The 14,981-nt window shown below is 43.8% G+C and overlaps 1 protein-coding gene across 3 annotated transcripts in view; it reads right to left on the reverse strand.

The window, feature by feature from the left end:
- The window catches only part of ARHGAP44 (Rho GTPase activating protein 44), a 261,017-nt gene that overhangs the window by 69,861 nt on the left and 176,175 nt on the right, over positions 1–14,981 (reverse strand). For all 3 annotated transcript variants that reach the window (XM_049861084.1, XM_049861082.1, XM_049861083.1), the window contains 2 exons: positions 10,633–10,709; positions 176–293 (listed from right to left, as the gene is read on the reverse strand). In XM_049861084.1, the coding sequence (XP_049717041.1) occupies positions 176–293; positions 10,633–10,709 (195 nt within the window). The remainder of the gene's footprint in view (positions 1–175; positions 294–10,632; positions 10,710–14,981) is intronic.

Consider the following 14,981-nt stretch of genomic DNA (forward strand, 5'->3'; position numbering starts at 1 on the left):
CGTCAACTCGTTGGGATCATGCTCGGCTTTTTGGGGACACCAGCAGGCCAGCACAGGGACACCTGGCTGAATTAGATGCTCAGTAATAGGGTTTTTACAGAACTCCAGTGAACAAAATAGGAATCCCTTAGGGATCCCTAGTCTGTCCTAGTAGAGGAGCAAAGAAAGCGGGTACCCTGCAAATCTCCACTCTGTTGGCAGCCTCCTCCATTTCTTCCCTGAGGGCATCAGCTTTGGCACCTGCAGGCTGTAAGTTGCTGGACAAACCTGAAGACTTGGAAGTCTGCTGCCACCTGAGGGAAAACAGGAGGAAAAAGGAGATGTGAGATAGGTAGAGCCTTCGGGACATTGTGGGATAATGAAGAAAATACCTGGGTACAAAAGCACTCAGGAACTACATACACATCCTTACTTGACAGGAGAAGTAATACAAAAGCCCTAAGTACTGCTGCTGCTGCTGCTGTTGTTATAGCTGCTGTCAAACTGGCCCCCAACTCATGGCAAGACCGTGCACAAGGGAAGGAGACACTGTCCAATCCTGCTCTATCCCCATGATCAGCTGTGGATTGGACCACTGTGATCCACAGGGTTTTCACCGGCTGATTTTTAAAGTAGGTCACCAGGCCTTTCTTTCTGGTCTGTCTTAGTCTGGAAGCTCCACTGAAAGCTGTTCAGCATCATAGTAACACACAAGGCTCCAGTGGTAGATGGGTGGTGGCTGCACATGAGGTGGGCTGGCTGGGAACCAAATCCAGGTCTCTGCATAGAAGGTGAGAATTCTACCGCTAGACCAGGCGAAGGGAGACGCGCAGCAACACCGGCCGAAGGGAGACGGGCGGCAACGCCGGGCCGAGGGAGACGGGCAGCAACAGCTACCTGAAGCTGGGGATCTTCAGACCCTGCAGGCGGGATACACACTCGCCAGTCTGCCACCGTATTTCCCTACAGGCTTCCAAAAACTAAGTCCGAATGACAATCGCCATCACTCTCTTTTAAGCACAGACTCTGTCATTCATTTGGAGTTCATGGGTGACACAAACTGTTAATGTGCTCAGCTGCTAACAGGAAGGCTGTAGGTTCAAGTCCACCCAGAGGTACCTCAGAAGAAAGGCCTGGTAATCTACTTATGAAAAAGCAGCCAATGAACAACCTATGGAACACAGTTCCACTCTGACATTCAGGGGGTCACTGTGAGTCCGAGTCTACTCAACAGCAGCTGGTTTGGTTTTTGGCTTAGGCCATTCACGTATGTTCCCTGACTACCCTGTGGGCATGAGTTTGGAAACATTCACCTACTTGGCAGAAGCAAATGACATATGCCAAGTACAAAGATAAGCAGAAAAGATTAAAAACAATATTGAAAGTAAAAATCTACACTGGTGAGCACAAGACAACTTACTAATATCAACATTTAGGTATCTCATTGGTATCTCCTTAAGCATTTATTTTTATGGGGAGAATACTGCCGTCCTGAGGAAGCCACACGGGGGACTTTCATGGGAAGTACGAACATTTCTGGCCATTATGTCATTATCAGGAAATTACCAAAAGGAGGCCCTGAAAGAAGGTTCTAATTACACAATATTCCGGCCCAAGCAGTCAATGGGAGATAAAAGGATCCATGGTGGAGTCGTCTTCCTTTGAGTTTATAAACTTAAAAGGCTTACAGGGGCCAGCAGTTAAGAAAAATTACTAAGTGAGCCATTATCTTAAAAACTAGTCCTTCCACTTGAGTTATTTATTTCCTACTTTTGAGAGAGACATAAGACATAAAACTATTTTCTCAACTCTAAGAAAAACAGCAGCGTAGTTGTGATGACCAACAGCAGCCGGAGCCTGGCTTCAGTCTTAGGAAGTCACCAGGGAGGGGGGCTTGGGGGGCCTGAAGGGTGAGCGCTGACCTGTCCAAGAGGGGAGCTGCTCTCAGCTCCAGTTGACAATGCCCAGGCAGGAGCATGGCTGTGGGTTACCAGACGTTTCAACTGACAAGAGAAACTGGAACTGTTCATTCTAAATCCGCTGATGAAATGTGGCAACAAATTAAACACACATCTTTTAAATAAAACACCAGCAGAAACCCTGGTGGTATAGTAGTTAAGAGCTACGCTGCTAATCAAAAGGTTGGCAGTTCAGATCCACCAGGTGCTCCCTGGAAACTCTACGGGGCAGTTCTACTCTGTCCTATAGGATCGCTATGAGTTGGAGTCGGCTCGACGGCAATGGGTTTAAAACGCCATGCAGGCCAAAACCGTAGGGACCAAACCAGCTGCTGCTGCTGCCTCGGGGGCCATCAGTCTGCAGCCTCCAGCACAGAGGTAGAGTGCGTATCACCCTCCTTCTGAGAGTCAAGGATCTAATGATGGTGTTTACTCAATTTTTCTTTTCTGTTTTGTGAGGTCCAAGAAAAAGAGAAAAGTGCAGGGCTCCATGACACGAAAAAGAGAAAGCAAGGCACTCTTTGTAATTAGCAAAAAGTAGTGAAATAAAAGACTCTTTGCCTCTTAAAAAATGCACCCATGGGAAAATTACTGAAAAAGGCTTAGGAACAGCAGGATGGCCTGGTGTTCCACAGATGGACACGTGTCCTGATACCACGCTAAGAATTCAGGGGAAATTAAGAGAAGAAACATTCTATTCAATGACATTTCAAAATCTAGGCTGAAATAAGTTAACAGATAAGGACTAGTGAGACTACTTGGATAATTCTTTCTTACAAAGGTCTTGAGTAAATATTTAATACTGCCCACATTTAACTATTATAAATTAGGAATTAAAGTTTTTTTTTTTTTTTCTTTATATGAATAAAATATGAGATGCCATGGCTGCAACCCAGATCCCAGACATAAGCCTTCAGGGTGGGCTGTGGGATCGAGCTCCAACCACCTCCTGTTCGTGTTACCTGTAGGAAAACAACTAGCCACTGACAAAAACCTGTTGCCGCCAGTTGATTCCGATTCATAGCGACCCTACAGGACAGAGTAGAACTGCCCCATATGGTTTTCAAGGAGTGCCTGGTGAATTCGAACTGCCAACCTTTTTGGTTAGCAGCCATAGCTCTTAACCACTATGACAGCAGGGTTTCCATAGCAGAAAGAAAATGTGGTGACCGCGTACACTAAGCTGATCTCTACTGGTTTGCAGATCTGGATTAGATTTACAAAAACAAAACAAAGATCCCAACTGACTTATACTAAATACAGAAGAAAAAAAAAAAAAGATATTTTCCCAAGTTATCTCATTCTTCCCTTCTTTTCTTTTTTTTTTCATTCTTTAGTCGATACGCTGGTGCTTTGAAAATCTACACTTTTTCTCTCCCTTTAGAGGGAATTGTATTTGAAATAGTAATCCATTTTGATATTATAAAAACAGTAATAATAAGATTCCAAGAAAGGGCCCCTTTATGGAAACTGAATAACAAAATATCAAGGGAAACCTGGAAGAATATATACAGGTAGTATTTTGGAAAACGTGACATTAATTATGAATTTCAAGGTACAGTGGTCACCTCAGCCGTTATTCCACATATAAACTCAAAGGTTGGACTGCTCTGCTGGAGAGGAAACAGGGATCTGGACATAGTCCAAGAAGAGTTTGAGCTTTGCAATTTGACGAGGGAGGAAGATTATTTCCTCCCACTCAAGGAAGCTGATGTGACACCGTCATTCTCACGTGGCTATGACTATCTGGCCTGAGCGAGATGAAGACAAGACTGAAGCCTCAGTGAAGGGCAGATGAGAAAGAAGGGCCAGAAATGGAGGTATGGAACTTCAGGTACCTGGGGAAGGATAAAGAAGACAACTGCAAGGTCACTTCTGGGTAGCATGAAGTCTAGAAGAAACAGGAAAGTTTCTTAAGTGGGACATTTATTGTTCCATCTGCCCAGTCTTCTTGTTTGCTCTGTCATCGGAATTCCTCTCTGTTATAGACTAAATTGTGTCCGTCCAAAATACTTGTTGGAATCCTAACCCCTATACCTGTGGATGTAATATAACGCGATGTACCTACCTTATATCTAAAGTAATGCAATAGTCACCTTCCATAATGCAATATAATTCATCAGTTGAGATCATACCAGTGTACAGTGGATTCTAAACCTAATCATTTCTGAATTATAAAAGCAGCAGAATGGGCAGAGACACATTCAACACTAGGGAAGACAGATGACCATGTGAGGAATTAAGTCAAGGAACCACAGAATGTCTGAGACCACATACAGGGAAGGAGTAGGGAAGACAGGTGGCCACGTGAGGATTGTCTATGAGCCAAGGGAACCACAGAATGTCTGAGACCACATACAGGGAAGGAGTAGGGAAGACAGGTGGCCATGTGAGGATTGTCTATGAGCCAAGGGAACCACAGAATGTCTGAGACCACATACAGGGAAGGAGTAGGGAAGACAGGTGGCCACGTGAGGATTGTCTATGAGCCAAGGGAACCACAGAATGTCTGAGACCACATACAGGGAAGGAGTAGGGAAGACAGGTGGCCACGTGAGGACTGTCTATGAGCCAAGGGAACCACAGAATGTCTGAGACCACATACAGGGAAGGAGTAGGGAAGACAGGTGGCCACGTGAGGATTGTCTATGAGCCAAGGGAACCACAGAATGTCTGAGACCACATACAGGGAAGGAGTAGGGAAGACAGATGGCCATGTGAGGAATTAAGCCAAGGAACCACAGAATGTCTGAGACCACATACAGGGAAGGAGTAGGGAAGACAGTGGCCACGTGAGGATCATTTTTGAGCTAAGGAACCACAGAATGCCTGAGACTACATACAGGCAAGGAATCAACACAGCCAAGACCCTGATTTGGACTTCTAGTCTCCAGAATTGTTAGAAAATAAATTTCTGTTCTTCAAAGCCACCCGCTTGTGTTTCTGTCATGGCAAAAACAGGAAACTCTTCTGGAATTTCTGCTCTAATATGTGGTCCAAAAGGGAGCTGCCATTTTTTGCCTGATCCTCCCAATGACCGGCTCAGGAGAGGGTCCCTGATATAAGTCCTATCAGTACCCAAACCTCATCACCTCAGCCAACTGGCTGGTCAAGAAAGTGGGAATTATGTAAGGCCTGGACCAATGGAGCCTCCTTTTCCCTTAGAAAAAGGAAGAGGGCTCATGCTGGGGACACACAAGCCCCAAGGGGCTTCAAGTGACCATGAAGAAAACAGATCTATCATGGATTGAATTATGTCCCCCCAAAAAAGGTGTATATCAACTTGGCTGGGCCATGATTCCAGGTATTGTTGTGATTTTCCTATATGTTGTAAATCCTGCCTCTATGATGTTAATGAAGGAGGATGGGTGGCAGTTGTGTTAGTGAGGCTGGGCTCAATCTACAAGACTGGATTGTGTTTTGAGGCAATCTCTTAAGATATAAAAGAAAGAAGCCAGCAGAGAGACAGAGGGGCCTCATACCACCAAGAAAGCAGTGTCAGGAGCAGAGAGCATCCTTTGGACCTGGTGTCCCTGTGCCTGAGAAGCTCCTGGACCAGGGGAAGATTGATGACAAGGAATCTTCCTCCAGAGCTGACAGAAAGAAATCCATCCCCTGGAGCTGACACCTGGAATCTGGACTTATAACCTACTAAACTGTTAGAGAATAAACTTCTCTTTGTTAAAGCCATCCACTTGTGGTATTTCTGTTATACCAGAATTAGATGATCAAGGCAAGATCTAAGAAAAAGATACCTGTAGGTAGAGAGAAGCAGAGGTGGGGTGCAGAATGACTCTTGACAGCAAACAAGACTTGGCAGCCAGTCCCAGAGGTACTCAAACCTGCCATGCTCCAGAATCTCACTTAGCTACTCGCTTCTCTAATTCCATGAGCTGCCCAGAAGTCTTCCAAACACTCCCTTGTTTTGCTGACTTTGGTTCACATGCTTCCAAAGAAAGTAGGGGTAGGGCTCAGAGGCAGCAGTTCAGCAGAGGTATAAGGTGCCCTGGACCCAAAAGGGTTGACCTTGAGATGCACGTCCAATAAAAATAAAGGCTGACTTTGGGAAGTAACGGGGCTCCTTCTTTAACCACCACTGTGATAGTTTTATGTGTCAACTTGACTAGGTTACAGTTCCCAATGGTTTGGCCAAACGCTTGCCTAGGTGATGTGATGTGATCAGATGTAATATAATATCATCACCTTCCATAACATTTCATAATGTAATACAATGTCAATCAATTTGTTGAAAAGGCATTTCTTTAGGGTACATTCATTGTCCAGAGTATAAATGGTTATTTTGGCAGAATTCTCTCTCTCTCTTTACTCGCTGTTCTTTCTGCCTGACCTACAGATCTTGGGATGCAAGCCTGCAGTAGTATCCAGATTGTTGCCTAACCTACAAAGTTTGGACTAGCAAGCCCTGCGCCCCACAATTGCAAGAGCATATTCCTTCAAGTAAATGAATCAATCACCTCTCCCCCTCTACAGATGTATATATATATATATCTATATATATGTATATATCTGCTTGCTGAAAGTGAAGAGGGGTTAAAGCATTTACTAATGAAGATCAAAGACCACAGCCTTCAGTATGGATTACACCTCAACATAAAGAAAACAAAAATCCTCACAAATGGACCAATGAGCAACATCATGATAAAGGGAGAGAAGACTGAAATTGTCAAGGATTTCACTTTCCTTAGATCCACAATCAACACCCATGGAAGCAGCAGTCAAGAAATCAAACAACACATTGGGCAAATCTGCTGCAAAAGACCTCTTTAAAGTGTTAAAAAGCAAAGATGTCGCTTTAAGGAATAAAGTGCTCTGACCCAAGTCATGGTGTTTTCAATCATCTCATATGGATGTGAAAGCTGGACAATGAATAAGGAAGACCAAAGAAGAATTGATGCCTTTGAATTATGGTGTCGGCAATGAATAATGAATACACCAGGACTGACAGAATGAACAAATCTGTCTTGGAAGAAGTACAACCAGAATGTTCATTAGAAACAAGGATGGTGAGACTTTGTCTCACATACTTTGGACATGCTATCAGGTGGGACCAGTCCTGGAGAAAGACATCATGCTTGATAAAGTAGAGGGTCAGAGAAAAAGAAGAAGACCCTTAAAGAGATGGATTGACACAGTGGCCGCAACAGAGGCTGCATAACAACGACCATGAGGATGGCTCAGGACCGGGTAGTATTTCGTTCTGTTGTACATGGGGTCGCCATGAGTCAGAGCCAACTTGATGGCACCTAACAACAACAACACCTCTGCTTCTGTTTCTCTGGAGAACCCTAAACCAACCCATCACAGAAAAGATGCTTGTGTATCATTCGCATTCCACTTAACCCATGATCTTTAGTTGAGCATAAATGATCCTTAACTCCATTCTTCCCATCTATAATCCTACCGATATTTTAAGTTTCAGTCGTCTCTAAAAATATTAAGGTGTATATAACTGGCTTTGTAACTACCAACCAAAATGGGCTGACTGATGACAAGGACTTTCCCCAGAGTCGACAGGGAGATGAAGCCTTCCTCTGGAGCTCGCACCCTGAATTCTGACTTCTAGCCTCCTGAACTCTGAGAGAATAAATTTCCATTTATTAAATCCATTGTGGTATTTTTATTATAGCAGCACTAGGTAACTAGACAAAGCAAAGATGTCACCTTGAAGACTAAGGTGTGCCTGACCCAAGCCATGGTATTTTCAATTGCCTCATATGTACATAAAAACTGGACAATGAATAAGGAAGACTGAAGAAGAACTGACGCCTTTGAATTGTGGTGTTGGTGAAGAATACTGAATATACCATGGACTGCCAAAACAATGAACAAATCTGTCTTGGAGGAGGTACAACCAGAATGCACCCTAAAAAGCAAGGATGGCGAGACTGTGTCTTACATATGTTGGACATGTTGTCAGGAGGGATCAGACCCTGGAGAAGGACATCATGTTTGGTAAAGTACAGGGTCAGAGGAAAGAGGAAGACCCTCAACAAGGGAGACTGACACAGTGGCTGCAACAATGAGCTCAAGCATATGATTTTAAGGATAGCACAGGACCAGGCAGTGTTTCATTCTGTTGTGCATAGTGTCTCTATGAGTTGGAACCGACTCGATGGCACCTAACAACAACAACAGGTAACTAGACAGGAAGGTGGAGATTTCCTTACCAAATTCCAGTATACAAGACACAAAACAAAAAAAACCAAACCTGTTGCCATAGAGTTGATTCCGACCCATAGCGACCCTATAGGACGTAATGGCCTAAAAATATGAAAAAGTTTGTTAAATCATGGATATCCCTAAATGACACATCTCTAAGCATTCAGAACCCACACACCACTTGGTGTCACCATTAAAAACATAGCAGTAGACTAGAGAGACCATGTGACCAGGGGTAACTCTCCTCCTCACAAAAAGAGTAAAGAGAAAACGTGTCAGTGGAGATGGTGATGACATGCTAGGAGGTCAGCATTCGGCTTTCCGTTGGAAGCTCTATGCTGAAATTTTGACTTTTCCTCACAGAAGCAAAGACTTCAGGGCTAAGACACCCAGGTTCCCTGCGAAGGAAATCACTCTACAAACCCAGAAGCATAGTGTCCACCATCCTCATAGTGGGACAATCAGCATTCTCCAATCATCTTACAGGACTCTCGACACACGGGACATGACTACTGGGGTCATGGGAGGCAATTTCAGGTGGTAGAGGTACAGTAACACCAAGTCGATACCCCCATCTCTACTCTTCCAAGTGCATCAAGGAGACAGCCTCAGGCTTGGGCCAGGAGAACTTGAAGGCCTCTCCAACTCTTCCTCCTCTTCCTTTTCAGTAAAGGAGGTAAGCTTCAGGATCACAGCCTTCCATAGACGACAGCATCCAAAATCTAATGACACTGGCTTTGCTTTCATCCTGTTTACCTTTAAGCTTACCTGGTATTTGTTGCAAAGGACACTGCTTCTGAAGTTATAGTACTGATATAAAATTTCTTTCTAAAATAAATTTATTTTGAAAATGTGACTCAGTTTTTTTTTTTTTTTTTTTTTAGTGTATGCACAGATGGCAAAAATCATTCAGGTGGACTGAGGTCTGGGAAACACTAAACCACCTAAGGAATCCCTTGTTCTCTGCAAAGCTAACCGTTTACTTCTAGTCCCGGAGAACCGCCCTATACTTTTTATTGATCCAGAGGCAGCACTGCAGTCTCACAAGCATCAGTTTCCTTTTGAAAAGCGCTCTGCAATGGCTGCGGCAAACATCTGATACTCAGCACAACGTCCTCAGGTCAAGCCACAAATGCTGTTACTACCTTTTTTCAGGTGAGGAAACTGCCAACCTGCGAAAGAGAATGATGTGACCCAGGTTACAGGTGTAGCTGGTCTGGGTCTTCTGATTCTCAGTGCAGAGCCCTTTATCCTACATCTCTCTGCCCAATCATACTAGTTTTTGTTTTTATTCAAGAAAATTCAAACAAGATATGAAGATTATTAAAACTGACCTACAAAAGACCTAAGGTAGAACCCACATAGTTCCTTTCATATTAACACTTATGAGCCTGTATTCTTTCAACCTGCACACGTACACTCACACATGCATGCACACACCACTGTAAAAGAACGCATGTGTGAACAGTCATGACACAATGCCACTGGGGATCCTGCCACTCTTCTGCTATCCTAAGAACTTTCTGGTGGACCCTGGGAAATGGCTGCAGGAAAAGAGCGGCACTGGAGGGTCTCAACTTCTCTCAGAGTGGTCTTGGGTTTAGAGAAGAGATATCTACACTCTCTATCAGCTTCAGGAAAAGGGGAACAAATCTCCAGAGAAGAAATTCTTCCCTCATTTTGTTGTTACCAGTCTTCGAGCCAGCCTCAACTTATGGCAACCCCATGCACAACAGGATCAGATCACTGTGATCCACAGGGTTTTCGCTGGCTGATTTTCGGAAGTAGATTGCCAGTCCTTTCTTCTCAGCCTGTCTTGGTGTGGAAGTGCCACTGAAACCTGTCTGACGTCATAGCAACACACAAGCCTTCACTGACAGACGGGTGGTGGCGTTTGAGATGCACTGGCCTGGAAGTGAACCTGGGCATCCCACATGGAAAGTGAGAATTCTACTCCCTGCCCTCTTTCCTCATTATAAATTCCACTAGCATCTGTCCTACCTCTTTGTTTCTTGTACCCCAGCTGTGCTTGCCTTCTTTCTATGCATTGAATATGCCAGACTTATTCCAACTTCAAGGCCTTTGGTTTGCTCTTCCTTCTGCCTGGTACAGTTTTACTTACACCAGATCTCTACATAGCTGCCTCCTTGTCATCACCTCAGTCTCAGATCTAGTGTCACCTCCTCAAAACACCCTTCTCTGTTTACCCTACCTAATGCTGTTGCCTCTTTCCCCATCACTGTCTTCCTTAATACATTTTCTTTGTATGACTCATGGCTTTCTGAAATAGTCTCGTTTGTTCATTTGCCTACTGTTTATCTCCCAAATTAGCCTGCAACCACCATGAGAGCAAGGACCTAGTGTCTCTACTTCACCACTACTATCTCCACAGCCTGGCACATAGTAGGTGCTCAAGAAAAACCTGCTGAAGGAAAACACACACACATATCAACATACAATATGATTACCATTCTGCCAGAGAAGCACAGATGAGAGCAGAAAAACTCTGCCGTACCTTGTCCGTGAGGAATCCATGTCCAGCACCAACTTTGCTAAATGTTTCCTCTGTTTTTGAATATTTGGGATTTCCACCTGTGGTTGTGGGAGATAAGAGTGAAAGACATCATCCAAATGATGATCAAGGTCAATTCTTACAGGACAATTGACAGTCACCCAACATGTTTGCTAGGGGTCTCCCAAACCTTATTTTGATTGAATTCTCGATTACTTTTCCTCAGGTAACCTCTGCTCACTCTTTGTCGGCCATCCACCAGGCCCTCCATCAACCCAGGCCAGCTCAGAGGTGGCAGTACAAGGGCCAAAGTGTGAATAAAATACATGCAGGGGACATGCCATAAGATCTGATCCCCAGACCTAATTCCAAAAGGAAAGCGGGAATGAAATTAGTATGAATTTTTATATAAATAAAATTTGTCCAAAGTAGATAATGAGTAAACATTGCCGTAGCTTTTCTCAGCTATGAGAAGTTTCTCCATATTGGTTGTATGGAGATGCTTTATTTATATCTTTGTTTCTGAAAATGACTTCGATGAACATTCCAGCGCAGGATTTTGGTTTTAGGCCCAGCAAAAGTAGGGCAGGTTGTGAGGATTAAAAAGAGAAATTGGCCATAAATCGAACTACTGAGTCATCTTAGGCTGGGGCTTTCATATAAGGAAACACTGTGAGGAAAATCCAATGTTCTATGCAGTGCTTTCTATTCATTCTTCTGTCCAGGGATGAGTAATGTACTGAGTGTAATAATGTTCATGAGGAAGGAAGGGAAGGGCAATGGTCAGCTGGGCACCCTGAGTCACCATCTACCCACAAGGCAAAGCTAGAGAAGCCCATGGGTTTCTTGTACAAATGGGCCAAGTGAGTCTCAGCATCCAAGTCAGACCTGCTCTTTGGGTTTGCCCAAGCTTTGGCCGGAGCCCCCAGACCACCTTTCTGAAGAACAGAGGGCCTCTCATGAACGGTCTAGGCTAGGAGATGACCTGTAACATAATGAGCTCTGAGAAGTCTAGAGCTGGTCTATGTCAAAGGATCATATTTAGGATTTCCCCCTTGAATGACAGGCAAGTGCATGTTGCTGTGATGCTGGAAGCTATGCCACTGGTATGTCAAATACCAACAGGGTCACCCATGGTGGACAGATTTCGGTGGAGCTTCCAGACTGAAAAAGACTAGGAAGAAGGACCTGGTGAGCTACTTCTGAAAAAACTGGCCAGTGAAAACCTTATGAATAGCAGCGGAACACTGTCAGATACAGTGCTGGATGTGAGCCCCTCAGGTTGGAAGACACTCAAAATACAACGGAGGAAGAGCTGGCTCCTCAAAGTAGAGTGGACCTTAATGATGTGCATGGAGTCAAACTTTTGGGAGCTTCATTTCATGATGTGGCACATCTAAAAATAAGAAGAAATAGCTGAAACATCCATTAGTAGTTAGAACATGTAATGTACGAAGTATGAATCTAGGAAAATTGGAGGTTGTCAAAAATGAAACAGAACACTTGAAGATCAATGTCCTAGGCATTAGTGAGCTAAAACAGACTGATATTTCCCAATACGAATTGAATAATCATATGGTCCACTATGCCAGGAATGACAAATGGAAGAGGAATGGTATCACATTCATTTTCAAAAAGAACATTTCAAGATCCATCCTGAAGTACAATGCTGTCAGTGTGCAGTGGGATGGATCGCTTTTACAAGGCATTTCTCACCATGATCTTATAACTCCTACCCAAGTGCTTGGGTGGGACTATGCAAATAAGCTAATTGTGGCCCACAAGGGATTGGTCAGTTTTGCCACCCTGCTAGGCTTAAAATGAGCCATCCCACAGGCAGGAGGAGAGGATCTCACCGCCATCAAGGAAGAGGAGCCAAGAGTGAAGTGCGAGTTTTGGACATGGGATCCCTGCACTGAGAAGCTCCTGGAACCAGGAGACCGAGAGAGAGAAAGAGACAGAGAGAGACAGACAGAAACAGAGACAGAGAGACACAGAGACAGAGAGAGCTGTAACATCAAATGGTAAGAAGCAGCGGCAGAGAAATGGCGGCAGCAGAGCTAGGAGACCAGCAAGGGACAACCCAGCCCACAGAGTGAGAAGGTTGAGTGCCTCTGGGCTAAGGCTTAGTAGTGGGGTGAGGTGCCTCTGGGCACTTATCGCAGAGCTAAAGGAGCTTTGTAACACTTGCCTGAGCGAGGCAGAGGGGCTGGAGAGAGCCATGCCTGTAGGCACGACTGAGAAAAGGCTGTCCTGATTGAAGAACTGTATCCTAGGTTTTTCTAAACCCGAATTGTAACCTATACTTCCCTAATAAACCCCATAACCATGAGTATTGTCTGTGAGTTCTGTAGGGCCATTTCAATGAATTGTCAAACTCAGCAGAGAAGTAGAGAGTGCTGTGGGAAGGACATTTTGTGTCAGAAATGGTAAAGATGGCAGAGATGAGGCATGTCTGACCTCTGCCTCATAGGAATCAGCCTTGGGCTGTCAGTGTTGATTCTCCTTCCCCCTTGTGAAGTTACAGGAGGTCAGACGCCTCCACCACTCCATTTTTACACAGTGATAGGATAATAACCAAATGTCTACAAGGAAGATCAGTTAATACGACCTTTACTCAAGTTTACACATCGACCCACTAATGTCAAAGATGAAGAAATTGAAGATTTTTACCAACTTCTGCAGTCTGAAATTGATCAAACGTACCACCAAGATGCATTGATAATTATTGGAGATTGGAATGCAAAAGTTGGAAGCAAAGCAAGATCAGTAGTTGGAAAGCATGGCCTTGGCGGTAGAAATGACATCAGAGATCGCATGATAGAATTTGCAAGACCAACAACCTATTAATTGGAAATACTTTTCTCAACAACATAATCGGCAACTATACACGTGGACATCACCAGATGGAATGACTATATGGGAATAAAATCAACTACATCTGTGCAAAGATATGATACAGAAGCTCAATATCATCAGTCAAAACAAGGCCAGGGGTCACCTGGGGGACAGATCATCAATTGTTCATATGCAAGTTCAAGGTGAAGCTGAAGAAAATTAAAACAAGTCCACTAGAGCCAAAGTACAACCCTGAGTACATCCCACCTGAATTTTGAGACCATCTCAAGAATGGATCAGACACACTGAACACTAATGACTGAAGACCAGACAAGCTGTGGGATAACATCAAGGGCATCATACATGAAGAAAGCAAAAGGTAATTAAAAAGACAGGAAAGAAAGAAAAGACCAAAGTGAGTGTCAGAAGATACTGAAACTTGCTCTTGAATGTAGAGTAGCTGAAGTGAAGAGAAGAAATGATAACATAAAAGAACTGAACAGAAAATTTCAAAGGGCAGCTCGAGAAGCCAATGTAAAATATTACAATGACATGTGCAAAGACCTGGAGTTAAGAGAAACGAAAGGGAAGAACGTGCTCAGAATTTCTTAAACTGAAAGAAGTGAAGAAAAAATTCAAACCTAGAGTAGCAATACTGAAGGATTCTATGTGCAAAATACTGAACAACACAGGAAACATCAGAAGATGGAAGGAATACACAGACTCATTATACCAAGAAGAATTGGCCAACGTTCAACCACTTCAGGAGGTAGCATATGATCAAAAACCAATGGTACTGAAAAAAGAAGCCTAAGCTGCACTGGAGACTTGGTGAAAAACAGGGCTCCAGGAACTGATGGAATACCAATTGAGGGGTTTTAACAAATGGATGCAATGCTGGAAGGCTTCACCAGTGTATGCCAAGAAATCTGGAAGACAGCTACCTGGCCAACCGACTGAAAGAGATCCATATACACGCCCATTCCAAAGAAAGGTGATCCAACCGAACGTGGAAATTAGCAAACAATGTCAATACCACACACAAGAAAAATTTTACTAAAGAGAATTTGAAAATGTTTGCAGCAGTACATCGACAGGGAATTGCCAGAAATTCAAGGCAAATTTAGAAGACGATGTGGAATGAGGGATATCATTGCTGACATCAGATGGCTCTTGGATGAAAGCAGAGAATACCAGAAAGATGTTTACCTGTGTTTTATTGGGTATGTAAAGCATTCAATGGTGTGGGTCATAACAAATTATGGATAACATTGCAAAGAATGGGAATTCCAGAACACTTAACTGTGCTCATGTGGAACCTACACATGGACTAAAAAGGCAGTCATTCGAACAGAGCAAGGGGATGCTGAGTGGTTTAAAATCAGGAAAGGTGTGCATCAGAGTTGTATCCTTTCACCATAGTTATTCAATCTGTAGGGTGAGCAAAGTAATCTGAGAAGCTGAACTATATGAAGAATGGGGCATCAGGATTGGAGGAAGACTTCCTAGCTACG

The sequence above is a fragment of the Elephas maximus genome, chromosome 19, assembly GCF_024166365.1.
Source record: "Elephas maximus indicus isolate mEleMax1 chromosome 19, mEleMax1 primary haplotype, whole genome shotgun sequence".
Lineage (NCBI taxonomy): Eukaryota > Metazoa > Chordata > Mammalia > Proboscidea > Elephantidae > Elephas > Elephas maximus.